The sequence below is a fragment of the Apus apus genome, chromosome 6, assembly GCF_020740795.1.
Source record: "Apus apus isolate bApuApu2 chromosome 6, bApuApu2.pri.cur, whole genome shotgun sequence".
Lineage (NCBI taxonomy): Eukaryota > Metazoa > Chordata > Aves > Apodiformes > Apodidae > Apus > Apus apus.
In genome coordinates this window covers 2390415-2405899 of record NC_067287.1, presented here as the reverse complement: position 1 = coordinate 2405899, position 15485 = coordinate 2390415, and the positions used below count along the sequence as shown (strand labels likewise).

At 43.7% G+C, this 15485-nt stretch overlaps 1 protein-coding gene across 1 annotated transcript in view; it reads left to right on the top strand.

Annotated features, from left to right (window-relative positions):
- KIF5C (kinesin family member 5C) overlaps positions 1–15485 on the top strand; it is a 79500-nt gene that overhangs the window by 47530 nt on the left and 16485 nt on the right. The window contains exons 12-18 of the mRNA XM_051623517.1: positions 2161–2336; positions 4406–4474; positions 8133–8339; positions 9357–9503; positions 11845–12033; positions 13599–13716; positions 14259–14335. Coding sequence (XP_051479477.1) covers positions 2161–2336; positions 4406–4474; positions 8133–8339; positions 9357–9503; positions 11845–12033; positions 13599–13716; positions 14259–14335 — 983 coding nt within the window. The remainder of the gene's footprint in view (positions 1–2160; positions 2337–4405; positions 4475–8132; positions 8340–9356; positions 9504–11844; positions 12034–13598; positions 13717–14258; positions 14336–15485) is intronic.

Sequence of the window (15485 nt, the reverse complement as noted above, 5' to 3'; positions counted from 1 at the left end):
TGAGCATCCTGGGTGAAATCAGGACTTAAAAGATAAATACCTGACCTTTAGGGGTGCAAAACATGGCTTCCTTCTCCCAGCTCCCTGTGCAGTTTTCTTGCCTTTCAGATGAGATCGTTACCTACTGATTGTGCTCCCGTGTCTCCCTGCAGAGCCTCCAGCACTGGGAACATTTCCCTGATCAGCACAGTGTGATTGCTATGGAGATGGTCGGGGTGTTGAGGAGTGTGCTGAGTGGTCCCTTATCTGTTTGCTAAACACGACAACTTTAATTCCCTTCCTGTTCTAGAAACACTTTTTTTTTTTAAAAAAGAAAACCCTGTATAGATCCTTTCTATACACCGTGTGAACAACCTGTCCCTATTGTTTTGTCTAAATACACACACCTCCTCTTTCCCTCCATCTGTCCTGCTTTTCTCATTGGCATTACCCAGCAATACATTCAGTATGTTCAAAGACTATTGATTTCTTGTCTGACCTTCTGAAATGGCATCATTGGGAAGGATATTCTGACAAAGGAGGCTCTTTGCAAATGGAAGCGTCACAGGAATTGCATCTTGAATAGAAGATGCAAGATAGAGACATAAATATTCTCTCAGTTTAGCTTGTTCTGGAAATCGACCAAATCACAGAATGGTTTGGGTTGGAAGGGACCTGAAAGATCATCTAGTTGTACAAAACTCTACAAAATAAAATTGTAGGAGAAAAGGAGTGTGCCCAGTTCTTGCTGAAGCAGGATTTCAGCAGCCCTGTATCCACGTGCACAGTCTGTGTGTTACAGGCAGGAGGTTATTCTCACCTGAGCATCCCTGTCCAACTTAGCCTGCCTTCCTCCTCTCACCTGGGCTAGTCTGCCATGCAAAGCTTCTGAGTTCAGTGAAATACCACAAGGAAATGAAAAGCAGAAGATTCATTTTTGGGAGGCTCCTGACGGATTCTCAGCAGCCCGAGGAGCGTTGCTGTGTGCGCAAGGTCCCAGGGTCTGACCCAGCCCACCTTTCCCAGTCTGCCCCAGTGAAATGCAGCAATGCAAAAGCATTTTATGCGTTTCTCATTAACAGTGTAAAATATCACCAAGGAATTAGAAGGAGAGAAAAAAGTGATGTACTTTTACAGACACTATGGTACATGAAAAAATTGTTTTCCCTGTTAGTTGGTCGTGCTCTTTCACACCCTCTTTTGCTTTCAGCTCTGAATTAACCTGCCTTTCTGTTTTTTGGTGTCTTTGTCCTGTTTACTTGTTTCCCTGCCAGGAAGATAAATAGTGCCTGCAGAGTTTTGAGAGAGGAATGGCTCGTAAAGCTTTATGGGACTTCAGTATTGTAGCTTTTCATAGAAAAGGAAAAAACCTCTTTGTGCAGAAGGGTTGACTATAACCTTCCTGCACCTGGAGCAAGGTGTGCAGCCTTCAGTAGCTCAGAGTCCCTCACCAGGCTCTAACGGGAGTAGATTCAATTTCTGGCACGAGTGCCTTGCCTGTCTCTCTGCACTGAAATGCAGCAGGCTTGTAATTGCAGTGCTCTGACATTACCCAAGAAAACCACTCCTTGGAGAAAATTATTTGGAAAGAAAAGGTGTAGGGATAACATTGTACCTGGTATGCACAGGCTACACCTGAGAATTGGTCTGTGCTCTTTATGTTTGGGTGTGACAAGGCAGAAGGTGAATACTGTTTTAAATGCAGCTGTATTGCTTGTTGTCCTGATGTTCTAGCAGTTCATTATGGGGAAGGAGAGTTGACAAGGCAGCTGGAAATCTGGAGAGGAAGAGACATTTAATTGTCAGGAGGCTTTAGGCTGAAGGTTGGATTTTTTTCCCCTCTTTATTTACATTTCTGTTAATCCATGGAGCTAATCCCATCTATAGAGAGGGTTTGAGCAAAAGGGGAGCCAGGAGGGCAGGGCTTTCACTGGCAGCCATTCCAAAAGCTGCTGAATGCTGCTTGTTGGTGCTTCTGACAAGGGAGGATGGATGGCCACCCTTCCATACCTAGTCTGGCCTGTCATCTGTAAGCATGGCAGCTCCTGCCCTCCATAGCTGGATGCAGCCCTTCTTGCCATCACTGAGTCCCTCTTGGCAGCTGTGAAGGATCATCCTAGGGCATCCATGATTCTGGGCAACTCTCATGGGTTGTAATGATTGTGGATGATGTGCCTGCAGGAGAAGCTGTGCCTGAAGATGAACAGATCAGCGCAAAGGACCAGAAGAACCTGGAGCCTTGTGATAACACCCCAATTATTGACAACATCACACCGGTGGTTGCCAGCATCTCAACAGAGGAGAAACAGAAATATGAGGAGGAGATTGCCAGTCTCTACAGGCAGCTGGATGATAAGGTGTGAACATTTGGTTTGACTCCATTCTCTAGGTGTAAATGGAAAACTAAGCCAAAATGGGTGAGTGTGTCTGTATTTCTTGAGCGCCATGAGCTAGAAAATGTCCCAAAGTTCAAAACACCATCACTGCATAAAACCAGACCTTGTCCTATCACATCATATATCTGTTTCTGTTCCCTCTGCAAACAGTGTTTGTGGGTATTCTTCCTGAAATTGGAGCCAAGTTTATCTTTTGTTTTAGGGGCTTTTTACAAGCTTTTCTGCACTCTTGTTCTTTAGTGGTTTTTGTGAATACTCCCTCAGCATGTTCTAATGTCACCTCAGAGTCACAGGAGAAAGAAAAAATGGGAGACTATATCTCAAGGTTTTTATCTATTTATTGTATATGAGAATTTTAAGGAAAATATATAACCAGCCCTTGGGCCTCTTGCTCATATTGTTCTATCTGTGAACACTGCCTGGGGTGCAGGTGGCTTATTTATTTGTTTGCACAGCTTGAAAGACATCATTGGCACTTAAATACATGTACTGAGCCCTTGCCATTAATTGCTTTGATTGGTGTGAACATAAGAAGTGGGGAGAAATAAAGTCAAAAGGCAGACTAAAACTACTGACCATGATGGATGAGAACAGCTCAAAAGGCTTTCTAGCAAACATTTTCAGGATAGCTTTAATCAGAAATCAAAACTTGGTTTAAGCATTCAATTGTAATTAGCAGGAAAATATCAGAAAAAAAGCCCTCTGTTCCCTTGTATGTTATTATTATTTTGGGGGCATTTCTAAATACCAAGGGAGGGATGGGATAGTTGTGTTTGAGCCATAACTCTGATGTGCATGAGGTCTCTCTGCCCAGTCTGGTTGCACACAGCAGAATGTTGATGGCATTCAAAATAGCATTGGAGGCCTTTGAGAAATTACACCTTGTCTGTGATGGAGAATGCATTCCCAGTAGCAGTCTCTAGCTTTTATGTACTGATTAGAAGAAGAAAAAAAGGCATTCTTTCACTCTCCTTTGTCAAAAAGTAGCAAAGGCCATTGAATTATTCTTGAGGGAACTGGCAGCAGGTTTGAATTTCACCCTAGAAAATATGGGAAACATAATTTGGTGCACTACTGCAGTCCTATAGGAGAAGAGAAGGTATTAAATCCCCAAAATAAAACCAAAGTATCATAATTTATAACCTTTTATGGTGCAGACCATTTTTATGTTATGTCTGTGACTGTTTTAATATTAGCAAATGATTTGATGTCTTCTCCCTTGAGAGCTGTGCCTGCTTTCAGAAATGAACCTGTAAGCATGCTTCCCAGTGAAGCACAAAATAGCAATTGAGTCTGGTAGGGTCAAAAAGCAACCTTTTAATTTCTGGGGGGTTCTTCTGGAGAAGGATGTCTGTCCCAGAGGTGGACTGGGTCAGTGCAGTGCTTGATGTGCCTCCTGTGGTGCTGTGGAGGCAGGACTCGTACAGCAGAGTCCAGCCCTGTTTCTCTTCTGTATCTGAGGTGAGTTCTCCCCGGGAGGGTGCTCTCTTAGCATGGGAGTTGCCATGCCAGGCAAAGTGGGTGCCTGGCTGTGCAGTACCTGGCAGCATGTGCTTCCAGGGCTGTGATGGAGTGGGAAAATCTAAATACTGCAGTTGAGGGTGTTCTGTGTTGTGGTTTGAGCTTCCTCTGTCATTAATGCAGTTCAGAGCTAGCTGTAGATTGTAGGTGGTTACTACATCAGCATCTGCAGCTGGAATCTGGGGACAGAGTAAGAGAGAGCCAGAGTGCATTTGTACATCTATAAACCATGATGTATGTTGGCAAAGTCTCCTGCAAATTAAAAGGTGCAGCTCTGACCACATCAGTGTCTTGTTTACCATCAGGGACACCTCTGCTTAGGTATCTACCAGAGACAACTGCATATATGCCTGGCTTTTGCTGTATAGCTCTCTCCTCTCATCCCACTGAAGGCTGCACAGGGCTGGCTATGGCATTGTTCTTGCTGCTTTTCTAGAAAGGGGAAATAAAAGTCACCAAATGTCAACTGTGAAAAGAAACTAAAAATCTCCAACCCTATTTCATTGCAGGATGATGAAATCAACCAGCAGAGCCAGCTGGCTGAAAAACTAAAGCAACAAATGTTGGATCAAGAGGAGGTAAGAAACTAAGCGAATCGAAAAAGTCCTTACATTGTGCTTATTGTTGAGGGATTCTGTCACAGTTCTAGGCTAGGTATGTTCAAATTAGCTAACTGAAATTCAATAGGTAAGAGAAACCTGTGTGACAGGTTTAAACTTCCCTTCTCATTACCTCAGAAGAGCATTAAGCCTTGATAGCTTCTCCTAACAGCACACCACCCTGCTGGGAAGTGATGCTGGAGGTACCAAGGCAGGGGCATGGGCAGTATTTTTCACTTCCAAAGTGTTTTCAGTATGTCTGTGTCCTTTCAGGCATCCAGACACCATGAGCTGCAGGTAGTTAAACAGAATCCCCAGTTTGGTAGTATGAAAATTACTCCTGGTAATAAATTACTGCTGATCACTAGTTTGGCAGTTAGAGGCAGTACTGGGAGAAATCTGTGAGACTGAAAAATAGATTCTTGATGCTGCCACAGCTTTAAAATCTTGGATTGCTCACTGTAAACGTGTTGTTTCATTGTTTGTCCAGAAAATGAATGTGGCTCTTAAGATGGGGAAACATGATCACCAGTCAAGTAATTTCCTTAGTTATCATTTTGTGTACAAGAGGTTTTGAAGATAGAAAGTCTGGCACCAAATTAGCAAGTTCCCCAAATGTTGCTGTGATATTTCTTAGAAGATGGTTTTATGCTGGTTTTGAAATTGAAGGGAACTGGAGAAGGAGCATTCAGACCAAGAATATAACCCTGGTGTGGGGGTTCACATGTCATTAGTGTTTCCAAACACTGGTGTTTCTTTGCACAGAACACTGCTGGGATTCTCTCCAAGCCTGCCCCTCCTGGCTGCCTGAGCCTTTGCCATAGGAGGACAGTGTTATCCTAGCTGCTTTTTGGGGTGTGAAACCTCTCTTGTAGTTGAAAAATTATTCCGTCCATACCTCAGTCCTTTCCAAGCCCTCAGAAAGGGATTCCAAGGTTTAGCTCCTTAGCAGGGGGAGAACACCATATAAATACATTTGTTACTCCTCACTCATAACTTGCCTGTCACCTTTGGGGCTTTATCCTCACTGAAGGAATTACCAGCTTTATTTTACTCCATGATTAAGCTCTCCCTTCACTGGCTGAAACTTTCTTTTGATGACTGTGTTATGTGCTACCCATGGCTATACCAATGTAATAGAATTTTATGCATTCTCAGCAACGTGGTTTTCTGATGTGTGTTATTTAGGCCATCTCACTTCTCCATCTTTTGTACATCAATGTTCTCATCTAAGGCTTTTTTTTTCTCCCTTGTGGTTTTTTTTTGTGCCTTATTTTTTGAGTGCTGTGCATTCCTGTCTTTGTGTCAGAGATTTGGGAGCATGCTGTGTGCTGCAGGCCCCCACTACTGGGAATGCTTTATTCTCCACCCACTTTGTGTTCCATACTCAATATTACATCTGGAAGATGAGTCAAGTTTCCAGTGGCCTTTAATCCTTGCCTCCCAGACTCTTCTTCCCCTTTTTTGCATGTGTTCTGGTCTAGCTTTGCTGACCTACTGCAACCTCTGCAGCTGGTGTTGCACCACTTGTTCAGAAGATTTAGGTGGTTCATCTGAGAAGCTTGTCCATCTCTTACCTGTGAGAGCTAATGCAGTATTTTTTGCTTCTTTATGGAGATGGAATTAATTTCTCTAGGTTTTGTCTTCCACGCGTGAGCTTCACCTGCCCAGGGGGAGCCATGTACCTGCTCTCTCTTAGAGCTGTGATTAGCTCTGTGATAGATGTGCTGCAGAGCAGCTGCCTCACTCTGCTTCCCCCTAATTAACCAGAGTAGTTTTTTTCTGCCTGATTAAGCTAGCAGGTTAATTAGAAATTTAAGGCCTGCCACAGATGACGTTGTGCTGATCCTGGTGTCTTTTTGGTACCTTTTTACCCCTGGCTACTTCTTGGGGTGTGTTTGGGCTGGGGGGATTCTGAATCTTTCACTCTTGCACCCCACATACTCTGAGCAGACCCATGAGGTGCTGCAGCCAGTGTCTCCATCCCTGTGTTTGGCACTGATGGGTGCCACGTGCTATTAGCCTTTTAAAATCTTGATATATTTTTCCACATTATAACAACAAAAATCTTCTGGGGAGCTGTATTTATGCTCTAGGTGATAAATAACACTTCCCTTCACTTGAAGTCACAGTAATACACAGAAAATTTCATCAGTAAATGTAAATAATTGTTCCATCTGTGTTTAGTAGAAAGATTATTTTCAGCTATTTTGTTGTTTAAATATTTACATGCCATCTGGCTTTGGCAATTCAGTGGCTTTTCCTTAACGTGAGTGCACTTCTGAGGCTGCAGCATTACCAGTGAGATAAATTTCCCTTACATCTGAATCCTCCCTTCACCACTTTGGGCATGTGCCAGCCTCTGAAGCTGCCTGGTTGGTTTTTCTATTTTCCATGAGTGCTCTGAGCCAAAAAAAAACCCAACAAAAAACCAAACACGTCTTCTCTGACATTTCTCCTTTTAGGTGGTCTGGTTGAGAGAGGTATTTCTGTTCTGCTTGGGGTCTCACACCCAGCTTCTTCATGGCCACAGTGGGCAGGGATGGGGCAGATCAGGAGAAGTCCACTCATCACACTGCAGTAGGGCAGTTTTTTTTCTTCTGTCCAGGAAAGCTGCAGTCCAGTTATAGTCTACTGATCCATCCATAGGAAGGCTTGGAAATAAGTGAGTTCTGTGAGTGAACGTCCAAACTGCTGTTGGGATAAACAAAAATGCCTTCTTGTAGCTCATGCACTAGTTTTATATGTTACTGTTCTCTTTTATGTTTTTATGCAGTGGTTAAGTCCTGATTTTGTTCTTATTCTTGAAAGGACAATCTTAGCAGTAAACGTTAGGTGGCACCTTTCCTTTATTTCCCCATTGTTCTGCAGTGTATGAGTGCTGTTATCTCTGGTTTTGTGCTAAGAACCTGACAGCTCCATTTTTGAGACTTCTACAGTTGAAGGAAGAGGGAGTGGTGCAAGGGAGAGGACCATGCAGCTGGCCTCTCACCATCACCACCATCACTGAAATGTCTGCATCTCTCCTAGTAGCACAGAAAGAGTAAATTTAATAAGTTTTCCAAATGGAATACACTCACCAGTACCTGTGAAGTCTGTATTTTCTTCTCCAGTTAATGTTTTCCCTCCGTAAATATGATCAGCTAATCTGTCTTCAGCATTGTGCTTCAGATGATAACTAAGAGTGATCATCATAGGTCTGCTTATCAAAAAATGTGTATCTGACTGCTTCAGAGAGCCCTTGGACTTGGTTCAGTTCAAAGCTGTGAGTCTGTGTTGAAATATTTTACTTTGAGGTAAATCTTGGTACCAGCTGCAGCACCGGATTGAGGGCAGGAAAATTACTAGGAGCTATGATGCTGTTTAAAATAAGTTTCTCTGCCTCTGTCCTGTGTCACAATAAGATTTGATTGAGATTTTTCTTTTTATTGAAGGTCAGAGCCTTTTTTCTGTCCTTCAAATACATTTATGCTGAACTTGGTGCTGTTTCTGGTAGAGTAGCAGGATTTCCCTCTCTTGCACACACCCTTGTGTGTTGGTGCTTTCTTTCTCTCTTTGTCTGGTTTTGCCCTTTTCAATGTTGCGTTTTGAATGAGTTCTTGGGTGACCTAATGCTTCTGTGCTATCTGGTTTCCAGCTTTTGGCTTCCACTAGGAGAGATTATGAGAAGATTCAAGAGGAGCTGACCCGACTTCAGATTGAGAACGAAGCAGCGAAAGATGAAGTGAAAGAGGTCCTTCAAGCCCTGGAAGAATTAGCTGTCAATTATGACCAGAAATCCCAAGAAGTGGAGGACAAAACAAGAGCCAATGAGCAGCTGACTGATGAGCTGGCACAGAAGAGTGTAAGAGCAATCAACTTTGATAGTCCTGCTTCCCTCCTCATCCCCCAAAGATTCCCAGAGGGGTTCCCAGATAACAGCTGGCCTGGGCTGGTTCAGGAATCCTTCAGGCACTGCTGCCAAGTGTGTGGTTATGCAGTTTAAAAACTGGAGTAGCAAGGAAGCTGCTAAAAGATTAATATTTGCCTGTGCTACCCTTTCACTTCTATATTAATTGACAAATAGAATTAAGATAATTCAGAAGCTGCTCTGTGGAGGCTGATGGCAGGTGGGGGCTCTGCTGCAACCTCTGTACCTTGCACATCATGGCAGCAACTGAACAGACAGGGAGAACTGGCCATTTGTGTTGTGGTTATTTAAGAACTGTGTTATGCCAAGCAAGATGTGAAAATCTGCCTTGTGCAAATCCCAGCATTTAGTGTTTCTCTGGGCTTGGCCCTGCTGAGCAGGAATTTTATAGGGAGTCAAGGGATCTGAAGGAAGGAATCAGGAAAATTCAGCATTTTCAGCTGTTGTGTACTGATCTGAAGGAAAAAAATCTAACCTAAGAAAAATCAAGATTGACTTAGTGAAATTTTGTTCCTTAATTCCTTACACAAACTGAGGAAGCTGTTGTTAACAGGTCTGTTTTCAAGGAAGACTTTGTTATCCACTTCAGGAAAACAGATTACTATGAAATCCATTTGAAAAAAATAATTATATATATATATTTATACACCTGTATATATATACTTATATATGTATACATACCTGTTCCTCTGTGATTCACCTTCTTTGACATGTATTATGTAAATAAGATTCTTCCAGGATTTACTGCATTTAATGGATCTCAAGTAGCCTTGTTAGCAAGTGAGCTGTGGAAGGGGATTATGGCAAGGTGGAAGTGTCCGTGTCAGTGCGTGGAGCCAGCAGGCACGTTCAGCAAAATGCCAGACAGTTTGGTGTAACCTTGATAATCAGAGAAGAACTGATGCCCGGTCTGCAGAGGGGAGGATAAATTTTGCTTTTACACCTTTTCAGAGTGTCCTGACAGCAACCCAGAGGGAGCTGGGCCAGTTGCAGGAGCTCAGTAACCACCAGAAGAAGAGAGCTACAGAAATCTTGAACTTGCTGCTTAAAGACCTGGGCGAGATTGGAGGAATCATTGGCACTAATGATGTTAAAACAGTAAGTTAGCTGTCTTCAATGCTCCCCTCTCCCCACACCTCCTGCAGTGTCAAAATACTTGACGTGGACTATGTGTGACACAGCACTTCTGCTCCCAGGACACTGCTGTTGAATCCTGGCTGGAGCACAGCGTGAAATACTGAAGAGATCTTTGTCTGGGTCAGAGATGGTCAGTGTCTGTGCACACAATTATCACTTTTATTCCCAGCTCAGTGTTTGAGGCCAGACTACTGCAGCCCATCTGTGTGCTGAGGCATGTATTCCTGGGGGGGAGGACTGAGTCCCCTCAAAGACAATATGCACATAGGCCCACCCCTTTGTTAGCTGCCATGACTTTGTGTTCCCAGAATCTGGGGAAACTTTATGGGTGAGATTTCGCTTCTGAGTGGCTACCATGCTGTTTGAGGTTTGTCCTAAAAATGTTGTATAGCTGAAGGTGACCGGTTTTGCAAGGCAGACCTCTGTACTGATGGTTGTCCAGGGCACCTGGAGGAAAAGGTCTGCACAGAAATTGTGTTTTGTGCACTCTGGTGCTTCCTGCCTTTGGAGGCTGTCTGGCTTCATCAGAGAGCTCAGAGTTCCATGTGTGCTTTGAAACACAAGATGCTTTAGAAGTACTGATTTCCAGCACTGGTGAATTTGTAGTAGGTACCACAGAAGCAGTGACATGACAGCTGGACCAGCTTAACTTTTGCCTATTGACTAATGACCTTTACAGAGGAGAAGTGGCAGAGGATCATTTTCCTCTGAGGTAGAAAGGTAAGAATGAGAGTGAAGGTGGTTGCAGCAGCAGAATCTGAATGTGCCTGGAGGTTGTGCAAATTTTATTCAGCTTTTCATTGAAATTTGCCTTATGTTTGGCTTGGAGAAGGGGGTAGCTGCTCACTTTGTCAGACTTTTCCTGTTGTAGGCGGGAAGAATGCTGAGCCTCAGAGAAGATATTTGTGTGGTCACTGGGGAACAGCACATCTCTGATGGAAGCTTTTCATGGCTTGGAAGGTCTTCCTGCTGATGTTAATGCCATCTTATCTGTCCATTTAAAAACGTGTAAAGAAGAGCAATTGCTAAAATTAGATAATAAGTTAATTTTCCAGATGCATATAAAGTTCTTGCAGTACACTCAATTTTCTTGCTTTTAGTTCACTTCTCAGTTTTCTGAGCATTCAACTTCTCTGGACATTCAAAGCCAAAATTGGGTACGTGTGGCTGGAGGGCTCTAAGCTGACTCTGAGAGTTGTTGGTATCCTGCTGAAGCCCTCTGAGATCAGCAGATGCTCCAGCCTGCTCTTACTGCAGAGGACATGATCCCTGTTGTCTGAGGTGGTTATGCAGATGCCAGGACAAGATGAGACTTTTCTAGATGTTACAGCAACCTCTGGTGGCTGTTGTAACAGGAACTATGGGAAGAAATCTTTGAAAATGGAGGCAGATTGTGCTTGATAGAAATTTTTATAGTAACTAAGATGTCAGCATTTTACAGGACAGCTGCCAGTGTAAACATGGCCAGATTGAGAAGCTTTTAGAAGAATAATTTCCAGTTTGTTGGCAATTAGCATCTTTTCAAAGTGTGTCTAATTTTGGACCAGACTGAGGGGTTTGAAAGTAGTCGTGGTTTTAGACTGTTAGGAGAAGATACAGCACGTGTTACCTTCCCCCTGGTGGTGCTGGGAAAAGGTGAAAAGCAGATGAAGTTGGTGGCCAGATGCTCACTCAAAGAGAACCTTCACAGCTCTTCAGTGGTTACATGGATTAAGTAGCTGAAGGAAGATCTTGAAGAGAAGGACAGGCAGATAAAAGGCACTGTCTGGTTGAACCAGGGAAGGAAAAGAAGTATAAATAGAATTATAGTCATGTTCAGAGACAAAAGCAGTTACTTTCTTCTTGCCAGATGAGATTTCCAGAGTCATGTCTGTCTGACAGGTCCTTATTGAAGAAGCACAACCCTTCAAGAGGAGACTTCTTTAAGGAGTACTTTGGAAATGCTCCTCAGCTTTGACCAGCTTGAAAGAAGGAAAATTGCCTGTGCTGATGACATGAGAAGGTTTCTCTAAAATATGCTCCAGCCACGATAATGGCCTTGATTACTTCAGATGTTGAACCACAACATCAATGAAGTATACTGGAATGTCTCAATTTTGAGGCTTATCAGTAAGACTGCAAGAAACAGTGTTGTAATGTGTTTAAAGGTGACCTGGAGGTCTGTGGGTGCTCCTCGAAGTGCTGCTGTGCTTTCACAGAGGCTTCCTGGCTCTAGACAAGGGCTTCGCAGCAGGAAAACTGCTTCGCATTGGCTCACCCGTTGGAACCACACCCTCAGGGTGGCCACCTTCTGTCTGTTTAGTTAGCAGATGTGAACGGGGTGATTGAGGAGGAGTTCACCATGGCCAGGCTTTACATCAGCAAGATGAAGTCGGAGGTGAAGTCTCTGGTGAACCGCAGCAAGCAGCTGGAGAGCGCCCAGGTGGACTCCAACAGGAAGATGAACGCCAGCGAGAGGGAGCTCGCGGCTTGCCAGCTCCTCATCTCACAAGTACGTTGCTTCCTCCCTTGTCCCTTTTGCAGCAAGGTTTGCTGCCTTTCTCGGCCTCCTCCTCTCACGAAACGGGGGTGCTGGGAGTGAGAAACGAGGCTTCGGGGAGCAGAGCAGTGTTCCTCCTGTCTGGTGGGCTGGTTTTTTCTCTTTTCTCCCCCTCGGTGTTTTTCAGCACATTGTGTGGCAAGATCGTGTCCTGTTGTAGATCTCATAATATTTTCTATGGCATAATATCAGAAACCCTCCTCAGAGTGATTTCCTCAGCATGAATTTGTGTCTTCTACCTTCACTTTAGAAGCAACCTGAGAAAGAAAGCAGTGGTTGTATCACTCACTAGCAAAACACTCAGAGAGCCCACCCCTGTGTCTGGTCTGTTAGGGTGCTAACAGAACAGCCAGGCAGCATTATGTAGAATAATACTTAATGGAAAACATTGTTGTATGATACACAACATATAGACGATAGAATAGACACAATAGAAATCCAGATGGTAGGGGGGCTTCACAGTTACAAGTTGCTGTATGACTGCTCTGACCTGCTCAGCTGCTTTGAAAGACGTGGGAAGGGGAGGAGGCAACTGGAGACCAGGTGGGCTAAGAAAACCTGGAGCAAGGGTAGCTTCTTGTCCTGCAGCAGGATGTCTTTATCAAGTCATACTTAATAACACTGTAGCTGGAAGCAGGATTCTTAGTATTGCAGGGAGGCTGGATTCTGGAGTGTAGTGGCTGTCCAAAAATGTTAACTGAAAACTGAACTTTTCATCCTATCTTTAAGTAGACTCTGGGTCGGCAAGGCCACTGAAGGAAGTCACCCTGCCAACCTGTGCTGCTCCCTTTCCTTGGGAATCTGAATTAGCAAAGCAGATTAAGGCCTGACTGTGCTGTGTGCATGCTGCTGCTGGCAGGAGAGGAGCAGGAGCACAGAGCTGGGAAGGAAGGTCTCAGCAATGGGGGGTGAGACGGCCTCTTCCAGCCGTGGTGTAGGCTTACACTGACCCAGTGAAGGAGGGAGCAGAAGGCAGCTCTAGGGCTGGTGTTTGTCCTCTTACACTGTAGCCACACTGGAATCAGGGAGAGCTTCAATGCTCAGAGCTTGTCACAAGCGTGACCTCATGGTGCTCCTCATTACCTGTTTAAGGACAGGAGACTGGAGGTTTAGGATCCAAAATATTAATCTGAGTACTGGAAGTTCACATGGTGAAGAAACCAAGCAGAAATACTCTTAATCAGGTCATCACCTTGCTTAGACATTTTGGAGGTTCTGCAACTAGGTGCATATTGATGCTCACCTGTGGGAGGAAGCCAGGTGGTGTTATGCTCAAAACCTGATTAATGGGCAAAATGCACCTTATCCATAAAGCCACCACACTAAAAAAAAAAGGAAGCTGCAAAACAGTTCAGGAAATGCTCAGAGAGATCAAGCCTGGCAAGCCTCAGTCCCGAGGCCTTGCACACTCAGTACAAAACTGATGGCCTGTTACTGCCAATGTTGTGTCAGTACCTGAATTCCTAGGGACAACTTGTGGTACTCACAGCTCATTGCTGTTCCCCTTCTCTTTAAAGCACGAAGCAAAGATCAAATCCCTTACAGACTACATGCAAAATATGGAGCAGAAGAGAAGGCAGCTGGAAGAGTCACAGGACTCTCTCAATGAAGAACTCGCCAAGTTACGTGCTCAAGGTACAACACTGGGTCTTGTGGTCATCATTGTTTTTACCAACTGTAGCTTAGAAAATACAGTATTGGCTGAAGTGTGGTGAGTAGTCTACAACACGTTATTGTCTGCTTAGTATTTTGCAGTGAAGATATAAAATTGTGATTCAGAATATTTCACAGATTGCACTTCCTTGTAGTACGTTGCACTTCAGATCAAACCAGGAGCATCCTTTTCAGCCAGGTCCTTTCACTAGATACAGAGAAACTTCCTTTTCCAAAAGCAGAGAGTTAAAAGGGACAAGAAAGATTGTGAAATGTGGGGATATAAGGAGAAATGGGTAGGTTGGAAAGGGCTGAAAACAATATGGGCTGGTAGTAAAGGAAAAAGGAGTTTGGGCAGTGTGGTCACAGCTTGGGTCCTGCACGCCACGGCAGTTTCTGCCTCTCCAAAGCTGTCTCCCCTGATCCCTGCAAAAAGAGGAACTGGTTGGGGTTTTTTAAGTGGCTGGACATAGCCCATCCTGAAACTGTGTGGTTAATTCTCAACTGTCTCCAACTTGAAACAGAGAAAATGCACGAGGTCAGTTTCAAGGATAAAGAGAAGGAGCATCTCACCCGGCTTCAGGATGCAGAGGAGATGAAGGTAGGATGGTGTGTGACAGTTTGAGAGGGCCTTTCTCAGTGAGATAGTTTGTTAAGCTGATAATGAGGGTGTCATTTTGTCTTCTATACACAGTGTGTGCTTTTAGAAAACGCTTCCAGCCTCTGTCAGAGTTGCCAGCTTCTGTTAGAAAACCTGACCTCATGTAACTGTAAATCTGAAATTAGAGAACTTAGTTTTGTGGTTGTTGACCAGATTAAGGAAAAAAAGTGAGTTGTAGACTGAACATCTGAGGTGAGTGCATCTTCTGAGACCTGTTTGTGAGCTGAGCCAACCTCAAAGAGTAGAGAGGTTCAGGGGGCTGTCTTTGCTGAACTGGACATGCCTGGGTTCCTCAAATCACACAGATGGGAAACTGAAATATAAGAGCATCCACAGTTGAGAGCAGTTTTGGTGTATATGATTGAAAAATTATATTGATCCATCTCTGTGTTGCTCTTAATTTTTCACCAGTGGAACTCTGCTGAAAGTCACTTTGCTAAGGAGTGAATTGGGAAACTGGGGTTAATATAATTTAGGTACTAAAATTGTATTAAAAAAGAAGCCAGACCACTTTCCCAAATTGTTTGGCAAGAGTTCTGGCTATCTCCTAGAAAAAATAATGAAATATAAACCATTTAATGGTGTTTTCTTCCTCCTTTGGAATGCAGAGAAGAAATATGAGGCAACAATGTGCAAGTTGTGTTGCTGATGGAGCTGCTAATTGCATAAAAGGAAAAATATTCTTTTACAAGGATAATGATAGAGATTTGTCAGCTTCAGAACTTTTTCCTCCTTTCTAAAAAGTTGAAGTTATTAAAACATATGTGCAGTTACTCTCTGCAGTTGGAGGAAGAAATGCACCTAAAGAGATGCACTGGGTATTTCTTACTGCTTGAGATATACTTAAATAACAGGGCTATGGATAAACAGTTCTCAGAGGGGGGGATGTTTTGGGTTTTACTTCTGTCACAGGTAGAGCTGTACACATATTTTCTTGGTGAATAAACAGGTGAATTAATAGGGGGCTGGTAAAAGCAGTGCCTTTCTTGGCACTTGGTGTGCTGAGACCCTGTCTTTCACATGCAGTAGGTTTTGGAAAGAAATGAGGAGAAATTGGCATACATCTGTTGCTAAAACCTGTCTCAATTAA